This window comes from Ovis canadensis, chromosome 5, assembly GCF_042477335.2.
Source record: "Ovis canadensis isolate MfBH-ARS-UI-01 breed Bighorn chromosome 5, ARS-UI_OviCan_v2, whole genome shotgun sequence".
NCBI lineage: Eukaryota > Metazoa > Chordata > Mammalia > Artiodactyla > Bovidae > Ovis > Ovis canadensis.
In genome coordinates, this window is record NC_091249.1 from 24,665,039 (window position 1) to 24,678,730 (window position 13,692).

The 13,692-nt window shown below is 61.6% G+C and overlaps 1 protein-coding gene across 10 annotated transcripts in view; it reads left to right on the forward strand.

Annotated features, from left to right (window-relative positions):
- The window catches only part of ADGRL1 (adhesion G protein-coupled receptor L1), a 48,729-nt gene that overhangs the window by 30,089 nt on the left and 4,948 nt on the right, over positions 1-13,692 (forward strand). For 4 of the 10 annotated variants that reach the window (XM_069590819.1, XM_069590812.1, XM_069590815.1 and 1 more), the window contains exons 5-18: positions 2,603-2,620; positions 6,218-7,018; positions 8,038-8,352; positions 9,069-9,172; positions 9,454-9,639; positions 9,958-9,996; positions 10,146-10,329; positions 10,483-10,605; positions 11,111-11,325; positions 11,620-11,790; positions 12,216-12,425; positions 12,544-12,764; positions 13,015-13,081; positions 13,555-13,646. In XM_069590819.1, the coding sequence (XP_069446920.1) occupies positions 2,603-2,620; positions 6,218-7,018; positions 8,038-8,352; positions 9,069-9,172; positions 9,454-9,639; positions 9,958-9,996; positions 10,146-10,329; positions 10,483-10,605; positions 11,111-11,325; positions 11,620-11,790; positions 12,216-12,425; positions 12,544-12,764; positions 13,015-13,081; positions 13,555-13,646 (2,746 nt within the window). Of the gene's footprint in view, positions 1-2,602; positions 2,621-4,947; positions 5,033-6,217; positions 7,019-8,037; positions 8,353-9,068; positions 9,173-9,453; positions 9,640-9,957; positions 9,997-10,145; positions 10,330-10,482; positions 10,606-11,110; positions 11,326-11,619; positions 11,791-12,215; positions 12,426-12,543; positions 12,765-13,014; positions 13,082-13,554; positions 13,647-13,692 lie in introns of all 10 variants that reach the window. The other 6 variants (XM_069590810.1, XM_069590813.1, XM_069590811.1 and 3 more) reach the window with 3 other exon arrangements.

A 13,692-nucleotide genomic window follows, 5' to 3' on the forward strand; every position in this document is an offset into this window, starting at 1 on the left:
CTTCCCCCCAACCCCCAACCTTTGATTTCTCCTCGCAGGTGGCCGCAGACGTGCTGGGGGAGATAGGAGCCTCATGTGCTTCCATAGCTTTCTTCTTTTACTCCTTGCCCTTTCCTTTCAGCGACCGAGGCCTCCAGTCACCGCCTGAGGGGGACGCCCGTCTGATCCTTGAAGCCTCCCCACAGCACTGGGGACACTGCCCACCCCCTGTGGGCTAGGGCAGCAGGGGAAGGGGGACAGGAGTTGGGGAGCACAGCACAGTGGGGAAATCTAGACAGGGTTCGAGGTTCAGCCCCGGCCCTTGGGTTTTCTGGCTGGAAAACTGGAGCAAATGACTTAAATTTCTCTGGGCTGCTGCAGGAGGCAAGAGTCCGGGAGGTCATGTGTGCAAGGCACTCAGCCCAGGGCCCGCCACAGAGCCCACTCGTGGTGGCAAAGCGCTGGGTGTAAACTCCCCCCACAGGGCAGAGACCTCATCTTCAACCCCCTCCCCAGCGCCCAGACCCAAGCCTGGTTCCGGATGTGCTCAGTAATGGTTTGGGTGTCCTTTCAATCCAGCTGAGCCTATACCTTCCTCTGTGATGCTGGGAGGGGATCAAACACCTCTGAGATGCTGCCAGGACTCCGGAGAACGCGGGTGAAAGCTCTGTGTGCACCCCCAGCGGGAGATGCGAAGGAAACTGCTCCCGTTCTGTCGTGTTGCTTCACTTCATTGAACCTGTTTCCTCATTTATAGACAGGATTCTCGAAACGCGGCCAGAGGGGCGCTTAGCTCGGGTCCTGGCGCCTAATAAGCGCTGAGCAGTTAGTAGTCGTTGCGTTTCTTCTGACCACTCACCGTGACTTTTACCGATTATTATTGCTATTGGTAATCAAATAAAACTAACACCAGATGACAAACCCAGTTTCTCCTGAGACCAGGAAGATAAAAGGCAAGGGGGATAAATATCTCCTGGTCTAAGTGGCATCCAAAAGCAAGTGGGGAAAAAAAAAAAAAAAGAGTGGCTACCATGCAGGTAAAGAAGCAGGGAAGAGGTGTAGAGACTTCCTAGAGCTGAACCTCTGAGTGTGGGCGGGAGGGCATGACCCACGGAGACCAGGAGGGCTCAGGGAATGGGCAGCCCCCAGTCTGATGGGAGAGCGCTACCTTGAGCCCTGGGAGAGGCAGCAGCACGCGCGCTTGGGTGTGCACGCACACACACACACTCTCACACTCACAGTCACTCACATGGAAGATGTATCTGGGGGACTGGGCTAACTCCTGGTCCCAGAAGAGGGCTGGCATTCCAAGGGTGATGGAAGCCAGGCCACCGAACAGGGAGGCCTGGCACTCACTTAGCCCCAGACCTTTCTTTCTCTGAGCACCTCCTGTGTACCAGGCTCTGGGAGAGGCGCTGGGAAGGGAGTCAGACACTGCCCCTCCCAACAGACAGGTGACAGGACAGCGAGGCCCAGGTCAGAGGTTCCTAAGGGGCCAGGGGGCCCAGACCCTGGAGGGAGCACAGCCTGGGCAGCCCCACTTGCCATGGGCTTCAGGGGCTGGGGTGACCCCAGTGCTGGTCGGGGGTGGGTGTGGGGGCTACTGTGGGAAGGGGGCAGTGGGTGTGTGGGGCAACCCCCCTCCCCTGGCACACATACCCGACAGGCCCAACTAACGCTGGATTTGCCTTGCAGCTGAGCACAGTCTAACCCGTGCCCCCTTCCTCCCCAGGTGCTGCCCGCCTGCCCATCCCAGCTGCGGGCTGGGGAGCTCCCAGCGCCTGGGCCCCCAGGGGGGAGCTGGGCAGAGAGACTGAGCTTCGGGCTTGCCCCCGGGGGAGCGGGGGAGCGTGTCTGTGCCCCCTTCTGCTGTCCTGCCCCGTCTGTGATGTCGCCCCCAGCCCAGCCTCTTCCCTCTCTGCCTCGTCTCCCCCGCGGGGCTCTTGGAGGCCCCAGGCTCCGCCTGTCTGCCTCTCCATCATTCTGTGTCCGACGCCACCCTCTCTCTGTGTTGGCTTCCGGGTGGGGGTGGGGTTCCGAGGGTTTGGGGAAACGCAGCTGGACTCTTTTTAAGGCCAGCACAGAAGGGGAGGGCGTTCTGCGTGTTTTCTCTGTGGTGCTCCCAGGCTGAGGGAGGCACTGAATCCCCTCCTGGGCCCCCGGTTCTAGCACGAGGGCAGCAGGCCGGGCTGGAGGGGACCAAGGGGTTCCTCCACCCCCACCATCCCTTCCTGGTGCCCCCGGAGCGGAGCTGCCTCCCGGCTGGGGCTCGCCCTCCCCAGCCTTGCTGCACTGAGGGTGCCCCCTCCGGGCCGAGGGCTCTGTCCGTCTGCCTACCTGTATCTCTCCCCACCCCGACCCATGTCTCTCTCAGTCTCTGTCCTCCCGTGTGTCTCCCTCCTCCCTGTGACTGTCTCCCCGACATCCTCCCTAGGAGGAAAGGACGTGGGGGCGGGGGCTGACGCTACCTTCGGGGTTGGGGAACCAGGAGTGAGGAAAAGAAAGGAAAAGGGGGCGTGTTGCCAGAAAAGAAACGAAAGCAATTTAATCTTTTTTTTTTCTCTTTTTTTCTTGCACATTTTTTTTTTCAATTTGTTTTCTCTCTCTCTTCCGATGCTTAAAGTAGAAGTGGAGCAGAAAGGTAAACGCACTGTTACCAATGCTAACCCCTAACTCAGACTTTGTTTTACCTGTGCCACACTTATGTGACCTGCCCTCCCCTCCGGCCCCTTCTTCTACCCCCCACTCCCAACTTGGTCCAGTTGCTCCCCACCCCACCCCAGTGTCCCCCCCTGGTGGGGCCAGCCCTGGTGCGACCAGGCAACTCCACCCTCCAGACACCCAAGGGCGCTTCTCTGAGCTCGGGCAGGACCTTCTGCTCTCTGCCTCTGTCTCTCTCTCTCTCCTCTCACTCTCTCTCTCTCCCTGTCCCTCCTTTCTAGTCCCTGGCCCTTGCAGGGGTTGGGGGGGAACCTGACCTTCTCTCATACCTCTTTTGCCTCCTTCAGGAGAAGTCTATAAGCATCCAGGGTGGGTGGGGAGGGAGGGACCCTCTTCCCTGGCTCCCGACTCAGGGGCAGAGGGCACCGGGGGAGCCGTCTGTCTTCTCTTTTCTTCCTGCCCCAACTTTTGTGTCTGGTTCAGGGGAGGCGGGAGGGAAGGGCACCTTTGTTTTCCTTTTGGGGAGCAGATTACCTCCTTCTCCTCCTCCTCTCTCTCTCTTTCTCTCTCTCTCTGTCTCTCTCTCTCTCTCTCTGGCTCCTGGTGGTTTAAGTTCCTTCTGGTTTGGCGTTTCCAAGGCCCAGAGCTGTTTCGGAGCACGGAGCACCAGTTTTCCCCACCCCCACCCCATCCTCCACCAGCGGGGGGTGGTGGGGGGTGGTGGGGGGTGGTGGGGGGCAGCCCCTGGGGAGAGGGGTGTGAGTTGCCCCCAGCCCGGGGAGGGTGCCTACCAGATCACTGGGGGGCCGAGGGGGCGGGGGTGGGCCTCATGGTTGGGGGAGTGAGGGGCGGGGGAGCGTTTGTTTTTTTTTCTTTGGTTCTGAAATACTTGCGAAGCTGCAGTCAGGGTTTCTTCTGGGCTGTTGTGGTTAGAGGACAAGAGAGAGGGGGGTGGGGGAGGCACAGGCTGGGTCTGGGGGCTTCCTTGAGCACCGTAATTTCCACGGCGGGTAGGGAGGGCGGCCAGGCTGGGCTTGGCTGTCGTGGAGGGCCACTGCCTCCCCTGGAAGTCTTGGGAAATGGACAGTGCTGAGGTGGGGATGGGAGAGATGACCTTTTGGGATCACGTTGGCCTTGAAATTACGGTGGTCAGTGGAGGGTCCCCTTTGAGGGAGGCAGGGCGGGGTCCCTCTGAGCTGCTCCCCTCCCCATTGTCCCTCCCCCCATCTCATAGAGGCCTGGGCCACCAGCCCACCGCCCTGCCCCTCACTGCACCCCACCACTCTCTCCCTCTCTCTTTCCTGGAGTCTCTCCGCCCAGCACCAGACACTCTTCTTGCAGGCCCGGTGGTGGTTGGATACGCAGCCTGGGATCTTTTCTCTTCAAGGGACGGGTGGGAGGAGGCTGGAGGGCAGAGAAGGCTTTGGGAGCTTGGCGCTGGGGCAGGGTCCTTGCTGGCAAAGGCCCCGAACAGGCCCTTCCTCATCTTCTCCCCATTCCCCCATAACCTCTAACCACGTTTTCCTTCTCCATGCCCTGCCCACCAAGCCGGGCTCTGAGACCTCCCACCGCCCCCCCACCCCCCCACCCCCGCCCCCCACACACAAACACATCTGTCAGGCGTCACAAAGCTGGCTGGGGGGCCCGGCTTGGGGAGAGGGAAGACCCAGGCACAGGAGAAAAGGGCAGAGGCCAGTGGGCTGGACAGAAGGTGCAGGCTAACCCCTCGGCACGGGGAACACAGCACTGGAGCCCCAGGCTTCCCTCCCCCTCCTAAAGCAGGGCATGCACCTGGCTGCTTTGTGACCCAAGACCCCTGGATCAGAAAGTCCCTGATACTGTGGAGGGCGGGCTGGAATCCCCAGCCACCCACCTAAGCCTGCTGAAGAATGGGGCTGGAATTAGGGGAATGAGGAATGGTTCCTGGCCAAGCCCCTCTAGCCACTGGGGCCACGCCCCGCCCCAAGCCAGCACCAAGTCCCAGCCCTCTCTTGTCCCCTCGGGCCGGCTGCTTTGGTGACAGGCCAAGCAGGAGCAGAGAATTCACTACAAACTCTCACCCTGGCTGGTCCTCGGGTTCTGCTAGTTGGGCGCTGAGAGGGAGGCCCCCAGCCATCCTGGTTGGAGGGGCCTTGCCACTATGGGAGGAGAAGGAGGGGAGCCTGGCCACACTGTTTGTGCAAGCCCAGACTCCCACCGGGTCAGTAAGGGGAGTCCAGGAGTCGGTGGCACTGGGTCGTGACTGGGCAAGGGTGGGCAGGCCGTTGGTGGCCAATGAGATGCAGTTGAGGTTTTCCTCCTTTTCAGGGAATGGGGGGGTGGGGCGGGGCCCCCCACCTTTCTGACATCAGCGCTGCCTTGGTCCCTCCTCCCGAGCCGGGGATGGTTGCAGGTAAATCGGGTCGGGGAAGGGGAGGTGGGGGGCCTGTCGGGGGCGGGCTGGGTCTTTATCCTAGCACCTGGTTCCCTCCCTGGCCCCCTCTGAGCTGGACCTGGGACTGCCCCCCCAAGGGACCCTCAGTCGGGCCTGGGCCTTGGAGTGAATTCTCTGCTCACCCCCCTCTCTCCTCGCCAGCACTAACTCTTTCTTCCCAGGTGCTCTCCGGCGTGCCTCCCTTGGAGCCAGGACCTCGCCAAGCGCCCCCACACCACCACTTGTCTCTCTTCCCTCCACACAGCTCTCCTCCCCCCTACCCAACTCTCCCCGGAGTCCCCCTCCCTCTCTGCCCTCGCCCCACCACCCCTGTGCACCAGTATCAGTGTCTGCTGCTCAATAAACCCTATGAGACCCTGCCGGCTGGGGGCAGGGCTGGGCACCCCTCAGGAGGGGCTGGACTTTTCCGAAAACCCTTCCTCAGCTCCTGATTTCCTGGGTGCTGGGTGGGGGGTTGTCACAGGCTGCGTCAGGAACCTTGGGTGCCTCTTTCACCCTGGAATAGGAGTGCGCTCCTGACACCCACCCACAGTGGGTATGGAAACATCACTCTACCTTGCAGTTTTTGCAGGAGGAAGAAAATGGAGTTAAAAAACAAACAAACATATATCTGTGTCCTGGTGTGGTTGGTGAAAGAAGGGACCCTTGACCCTAGCTCTTCCATAGGGGCGCAAATGATGGCAAAGAGACAGGGCCCTAAGTCCCTGGAACCTCAAAGCCACCAGTGGCTGCAATGAGAAAATCTCTCCATCCCCCACTAAAGGCACTCGAGACTGACTATGGGATGGTTCTTGCCAAACCCCTTATCCCCAGCCTGTGGGGTCTCCAGCAGCCAGGGAAGGAAAGAGGGGCACCTCCTCCCTCCCCTCCACCACTAACCCTGCTCTTAATGGCCTCCAGGGTTGACATCTCCAGGGAGAGGGGCAGCTGGGCGGGGCAGGGGTCCCAGCCCAGAAACCCCCTTCCCATCACCAGCCCTACCAAGCAACCGTGACTGCAGCAGCAGGAGGGGACAGCCTGGTTCCCCCCGCTGGCCACGTGACCAACTCGCCTCTCTTTCTCCCTCCCTCGCCACCCCCGTACCCCCCCCCACCCCACTCCTCCTCTCCCTGTGTCCTCCCTGCACCTCCCCGCCCGACCCAGTCTTCGTGTGCCCAGGGACCCTGCAGAAGGTGCTGGAGCCCACCTCAACCCACGAGTCGGAGCACCAGTCTGGTGCATGGTGCAAGGACCCACTGCAGGCAGGTGACCGCATCTACGTCATGCCGTGGATCCCCTACCGCACGGACACGCTGACCGAGTACGCCTCGTGGGAAGACTACGTGGCAGCACGCCACACCACCACCTATCGCCTGCCCAACCGCGTAGACGGCACGGGCTTCGTGGTCTACGACGGCGCGGTCTTTTACAACAAGGAGCGCACGCGCAACATCGTCAAGTACGACCTGCGCACGCGCATTAAGAGCGGGGAGACTGTCATCAACACAGCCAATTACCACGACACCTCGCCCTACCGCTGGGGGGGTAAGACCGACATCGACCTGGCAGTGGACGAGAACGGGCTGTGGGTCATCTACGCCACCGAGGGCAACAACGGGCGGCTGGTGGTGAGCCAGCTCAACCCCTACACGCTGCGCTTCGAGGGCACGTGGGAGACCGGCTACGACAAGCGCTCCGCGTCCAACGCCTTCATGGTGTGCGGCGTCCTGTACGTGCTGCGCTCGGTGTACGTGGATGACGACAGCGAGGCAGCCGGCAACCGCGTGGACTACGCCTTCAACACCAACGCCAACCGTGAGGAGCCCGTGAGCCTGGCCTTTCCCAACCCCTACCAGTTCGTCTCCTCTGTCGACTATAACCCTCGCGACAACCAGCTCTATGTCTGGAACAACTACTTTGTGGTGCGCTATAGCCTGGAGTTTGGGCCGCCCGACCCTAGTGCGGGTGAGGACAGCTCGAGTTCACTCCCCAACAGCCCCTGACCCTGGGTCTCCAGTGAAGGGGGGTGCACTCTGAGCTGCTAGAGGACCTGGAGGTGCTCGGAGGAACCCTGGAGGTCACAGACGTAGCAACGGGACAGGCTGTTTTCAGCACTTTCCAATTAACTCCTCTGATCCTTGCACTCTGAGAGCCAGGGCTTTACTGTTGCCTCACTTACAGATGAGGAAACCCAAGCACTGGGTGGGCTTCCTTGCTGGTTCAGATGGTAGAGAATCCGCCTGCAATGTGGGAGACCTGGGTTTGATCCCTGGGTCAGGAAGGTCCCCTGGAGAAGGGAATGGCTACCCACTCCAATATCCTGGCCTGGAGAATTCCATGGACAGAGGAGCCTGGCAGGCTACAGTCCATGGGGGTCTCAAAGAGTTGGACACAACTGAGCGACTTTCATTTACACAAGCACTGGGTGGATGTGAGATTAGCTAACTTGCTTATTTGAGAAGCTAGACCAAGGACTCTGGGCTTTTAGCCAAGCTGCACTGAGTCTCCTAAGAGCGTTTTGAGCCCTGGAGCCCCTTCAACCCCAGTCTTGGGTGGGAGTACCAGTAAAACAGCAAAGCTGAACTGCTGATATTGACTAGGATTGGGAACCCCTCAGCAGTCTCATTCTAACCCCTCAGCCACTCTGAACCAGCTCTCCACAGCCCCACAGCTCCAGAAGAGTCCCCTTGAATCAAAAAGGGGGAACTGAGGTCCCCAGAGGGAAGGGATGTGGCCAGGCCAGAGAGCCCAGAGTAAGAGGAGCATGAGGGTGGGAGCCTTCAACACCACCTTCCGGGCTTGTCCTCTGCAGTTGCTCTCAGACCTCAGAGTACAAATGAGTGGATTTCTGCCACCTTCTGACACTGTATAGTCCCAGGGGTGCATGGGGCCTCTGGGCAGAGAGGGGCTAGGGGAGATCTCCCAGACCTAGTGGGAGACCAACCCTGGGGGTAACCGCATCTCGTATCCCCTCTCCCTTCCAGGCCCAGCCACTTCCCCACCCCTCAGCACAACCACCACAGCCCGGCCCACACCCCTGACCAGCACGGCCTCGCCCGCAGCCACTACTCCACTCCGCCGGGCACCCCTCACTACGCACCCCGTGGGTGCCATCAACCAGCTGGGACCTGACCTACCTCCAGCCACTGCCCCGGCCCCCAGCACCCGGCGGCCCCCTGCCCCCAATCTGCACGTGTCCCCAGAACTCTTTTGTGAACCTCGAGAGGTGCGGCGGGTCCAATGGCCGGCCACCCAGCAGGGCATGCTGGTGGAGAGGCCCTGCCCCAAGGGGACTCGAGGTGAGTGCCAAGCCTAGGTGACCTCTGCTGCAGCTGGCTTGGGGGATGACCACTACTGGCCTGTCCAGGGAAGGGACAGGGGACATGCCCCTAACTCAGCTTGGATGCACTTACCTGTCCACCTTCCCTGACAGAGTGGGCTGTATGCAAGGGTCATGCTTCATGTCTGCAGCTGTGTCCCCAGGGCACAGTCACAGCTCAGTTAGTGCCCCCTGCTCCACCCCTGTCCCCTCCTGCAATTCTAAGCACCTGCCAAGCAAAGCCCTGGATGGACCCTGCAGGGAGCCCCTGGGAGGTAACCTGAGTCCTGGCCTCAGACCGAAATGGACACAGGCTCAGGAGCAGCTGGGGGCCAGCACACAGCAGCTGACGCACCAGAGAAGGCAGGGCTGGGACCATAGGCTCTGGGGATCAGAGGGAAGGGCCAGAGAGGCTCTGTGAGAGGCGTGGTGGGGACCAGAAGCCTCCGACTGTGGCAGGCCAAGCTGGAAGAGGAGCCGAGAGGGAGGGTTTAGGGGAAGTGGGTGGCTCATGTCATTTCAGAGTGACACCTCTCTTTGTCTGGCCTGTTTCATGTCCGGTCTTCCGTGCCCCCTCACCTCTCCCCTCACCTGCTCATCCCCCTCTCTCTGCCATCTCCTTTCTCTCTGCTCTGGCCCATCCTCCTCTCCCTCCCCGTGGTTCCCTTCTCTGTTCCTGTGTGTCTGTCCCTACAGGAATTGCCTCCTTCCAGTGTCTACCAGCCCTGGGGCTCTGGAATCCCCGGGGCCCTGACCTCAGCAACTGCACCTCCCCCTGGGTCAACCAGGTGGCCCAGAAGGTACCAGCAGCCACCCTGCCCCCAGACAGGCACACGTGCTTACTCTGCTGGCCCTGGGTGCCCAGGCACAGGGCACAGCAGGGGTGGTGGAACTCCTGGGGAGACAGGCCAGGGTCCACCCCTAGTCTCCAGAGGGAACAGACAGATTGGGAGGGCCAGGGCAGGCAGGGAGAAGGGGTCACAGAGAGGGATGAGAGGGGCTGAGCCAAGGCCGGGTGTGTGGAGAGAGAAGCAGGATGGTCCCTGATGAGACTGGGGGCTCCCCCTCCTGCCTCCTGCAGATCAAGAGTGGGGAGAATGCGGCCAACATTGCCAGCGAGCTGGCCCGCCACACCCGGGGCTCCATCTACGCGGGTGACGTGTCCTCTTCTGTGAAGCTGATGGAGCAACTGCTGGACATTCTGGACGCCCAGCTGCAGGCGCTGCGGCCCATTGAGCGCGAGTCGGCTGGCAAGAACTACAACAAGGTGGGCCCGGCAGCAGGGGCCGTGGGGCAGGGGCACCGCCCTGGGAACCTGGGAGATACCCAGCCTGGCACTGCGGAGCTGGGCGGCCACGCATGGCCAGGAGAGAAGGCGGGACAGAGCCCAGGCTGGCCAGGACTCCCTCCTGGATGGTCCTGGGCATGCGGGGGCTTCCTTAGGAATAACTCTGGCTCATGGGCTAGCCCCAGGTCAGTGGCAGAGACAGAAGAAGAAGCTCTCTGGTGCCCAGACGTGAGTGTCAGGGTTCGAGGAGAGAGGGGCTGGGAGACCAGGCCTCACCCCACCTCCTTCTTTCCCCAGATGCACAAGCGGGAGAGAACTTGCAAGGACTATATCAAGGTGAGGCCCAGGGGCTCCTGTCTGCGGAGTGAGTGGGGCGGGCCCCAGGTGGCACTGGGGATAGAGGCTCGGAGAAGGGGGTGCGGAGCCCAGCTGGAGGGATTGAGGGACATGGGGGGAGTCGCAGCATTGCCCCGCCACACTTGCAGGCTGTGGTGGAGACAGTGGACAACCTGCTGCGGCCGGAGGCCCTCGAGTCCTGGAAGGATATGAACGCCACTGAGCAGGCGCACACGGCCACCATGCTGCTGGACGTCCTGGAAGAGGGCGCCTTCCTGCTGGCGGACAACGTCAGGGAGCCGGCCCGCTTCCTGGCCGCCAAGCAGAACGTGGGTGAGTGCTGCTGTCGGGGGGGCAAGTCGGGGGTGGGGGGGTCCCTGCTCCTCCTGGACACCCAGGGCTAACCCTGGCCCTCAACCTTGCCTGGGCCTCTGGACTGTGGACAGGCCTCAACCCTGTGTGCCCTGCCACCCCCTGTCCCCACAGTCCTCGAGGTCACAGTCCTGAACACTGAGGGCCAAGTGCAGGAGCTGGTGTTCCCCCAGGAGTACCCGAGTGAGAACTCAATCCAGCTGTCTGCCAACACCATCAAGCAGAACAGCCGCAACGGTCAGTGTCCGAACCCTGAGCCGGCACCCCAGCTCCTCTCGTGGGGAAGTCCTTAACTCTGATCAGGCTGACGACTCTGATGAGGTCAGAGCCCATAGCCACACACAGAGGTGCCCTTCATCCAAGCGAGTGTAACATTTCAGGGGATTCAGGGGGACCCCACAAAGCCCCACAGAACCTCAGACAGTTTGGAGGGGTCCCTCCTGTGCAACAGCAGCCCGATCCTCAGAGTTTAGGGCAGGTTGTGCCATTTGAGATTAAGGCCCGGAGAAGTCAGGGATTTGCTCCAGGTCACACAGAAAGTGAGGGGTGGGTGAGGTGCGTCCTGGATCGCTACCCTGCCGTTGGGAACTGCCTGCAACTGAGCAGCGGTCCCGCGGAAGGGCTCCCAGAGCCCCGCTTGCCTGGGCGGCAGCCTGACTTCAAAGGTCCCAGCGGCCAGTGTAACTGGAGGGCAGCGCCAGCCAGGGGCTGACAACACACCTGCTGGGCCTGTCCTACCTAGGAGTGGTCAAGGTTGTCTTCATTCTCTACAACAACCTGGGCCTCTTCCTGTCCACCGAGAATGCCACGGTGAAGCTGGCGGGCGAAGCAGGCTCGGGGGGCCCAGGGGGCGCCTCCCTGGTGGTGAACTCACAGGTCATCGCAGCGTCCATCAACAAGGAGTCCAGCCGAGTCTTCCTGATGGACCCTGTCATCTTCACTGTGGCCCACCTGGAGGTGAGCTGAGATGCCCACTTCTTCCGTGAGTGTCCCGGTACCCTCCACTTGCCCAGGCTGCAGATCCATACTCCCCGCCGTGTTCACCCACCCTGAGAGCAAGTTACAGCCCTCCCTGGAGAAGCAGCCCCCCAGCTCCCACCTTAGCAGCTCAGGCCACCTGTCCCAGAGATCTCAGGCTGTGACCTGGAGCCGGAAGCCCCAGGCGTGTCTCTCCTGCTTGTCCCCATGGTGGGGTGTTGGGGCTGGGGCTGGACTCCCAGCTCTGACCCCCCGGCCCCAACCCCGCAACAGGCCAAGAACCACTTCAATGCTAACTGCTCCTTCTGGAACTACTCAGAGCGCTCCATGCTGGGCTACTGGTCAACCCAGGGCTGCCGCCTGGTGGAGTCCAACAAGACCCATACCACATGTGCCTGCAGCCACCTCACCAACTTTGCTGTGCTCATGGCGCACCGCGAGATCGTAAGCTGGCCAGAGCCCCACTCCTCCTGGCGGGCCTGCTTGCTGGCTCAGCCTTGGATGGCCTCTTAGCACTGCTTGGGTGGTGCCAGGGAAGGCCACCTTCATGGGCGTAGGGGGGCCTGAGTCTTGCCCAGGGCAGGAGGCCACATGTCTGGCTCTCCCTAGTCTGAGTTCCACCTTCTCCCAAGGCCCACTGGAGAATCAAGTTGGTGTCAACCTTTGCCATCTCTCCACAAGCCTGCCAGAGCATGGGAAGTGAGCGTGCCACTTGTAGAGGGGTGGGGGCCTGGCTAGTTGACCGAGGTGGGACGGAAGGCCAGGTAGGTGGCAGAAGGCCCAGTGGGCTGCAGCTCGTGGCCCCCGGCCTAGCCCTTGTGTGTGTGCAAGGCCAGAGGTGCTCAGCATGCCCCCTGCTCCTTCCCCAGTACCAGGGCCGCATCAATGAGCTGCTGCTGTCAGTCATCACGTGGGTGGGCATCGTCATCTCCCTGGTCTGCCTGGCCATCTGTATCTCCACCTTCTGCTTCCTGCGGGGCCTGCAGACTGACCGCAACACCATCCACAAGAACCTCTGCATCAACCTCTTCCTGGCGGAGCTGCTCTTCCTTGTCGGGATAGACAAGACTCAGTATGAGGTGGGCGGGACTCTGGGGCAGGAGCTGAAGGGACGGGGAGGAGAGGTGTGATGCCCACTGGCTGGTCGGCGGCCAGGGCAGCGTCTCACCTGTGTTGCTTCCCGACCCCTGCCCCCAGATCGCCTGCCCCATCTTTGCGGGCTTGCTGCACTACTTCTTCCTGGCCGCCTTCTCCTGGCTGTGCCTGGAGGGTGTGCATCTCTACCTGCTGCTGGTGGAGGTGTTTGAGAGCGAGTACTCCCGCACCAAGTACTACTACCTGGGCGGGTACTGCTTCCCTGCGCTGGTGGTGGGCATTGCGGCCGCCATCGACTACCGCAGCTATGGCACCGAGAAGGCGTGAGTGTCCCCTCCCCCCTTCCCTCCCCCCCCCCCCCCCCCCCCCCCGTTTCTCTTCCTTCTGGTTCCCTGCTCAGCAGCCTCCCTTGAGCCAGGAGCCTCAGGGCACTGGTCTCCCTTCTCCTGAGCTCTGGGGGCCCAGCCATTAGAGTCCCTGGGCCCTGGGAGTCAGAGGGAGGGAAGGGCGCACCCCTTCTTCCCTGCCCGCCTCACTTCTCCCCCCCTCTCCCGGGCCCTGGTTCCTTCACAGTTGTTGGCTCCGCGTGGACAATTACTTCATCTGGAGCTTCATTGGGCCCGTCTCCTTTGTTATTGTGGTGAGTTGGAAGGCAGTATCCCCAGCATTGAGTCTGTCTTTCATCCAGACCAGCTCTGACCCCTAGACCCCCATCCTCTCCAAGCCCTTGAAAACTGAGCAGCCAGCTGAGGCAAAAAGAGCAGCTTGCGTCTGTAAAGCTCCAGCACTGAGGTCTGTCTGTCTAGGAGCTGTGGTGTGAGCTCCTGCTCTGTGTCAGGCCCCGGGCTCTGTCCCCCCAGCCCCGAGAGCCACATTAACAGGCACCTAGGGGCAGGAAATGGCAACCGACTGCAGTATTCTTTCTTGGGAAATCCCACGAACAGAGGAGCCTGGGGGGTATAGTCCATGGGGTCGCAAAAAAGTTGGACATGGCCGAGCACACACACCAGCAGAGGGGACCCTGAAGCAGGGGGTGGCGGCTGGGATTCGGTCAGGAGCCGCTGCGCAGAGGCAGAGGGGCCGCGAGCCAGCCCTCCCCTTGCCCACCCGCAGGTGAACCTGGTGTTCCTCATGGTGACTCTGCACAAGATGGTCCGGAGCTCATCCGTGCTCAAGCCTGACTCCAGTCGCCTCGACAACATTAAGTGAGCACCCCTCCCCATACCCCTGCCCTGGCACCTCTGAGCTGGG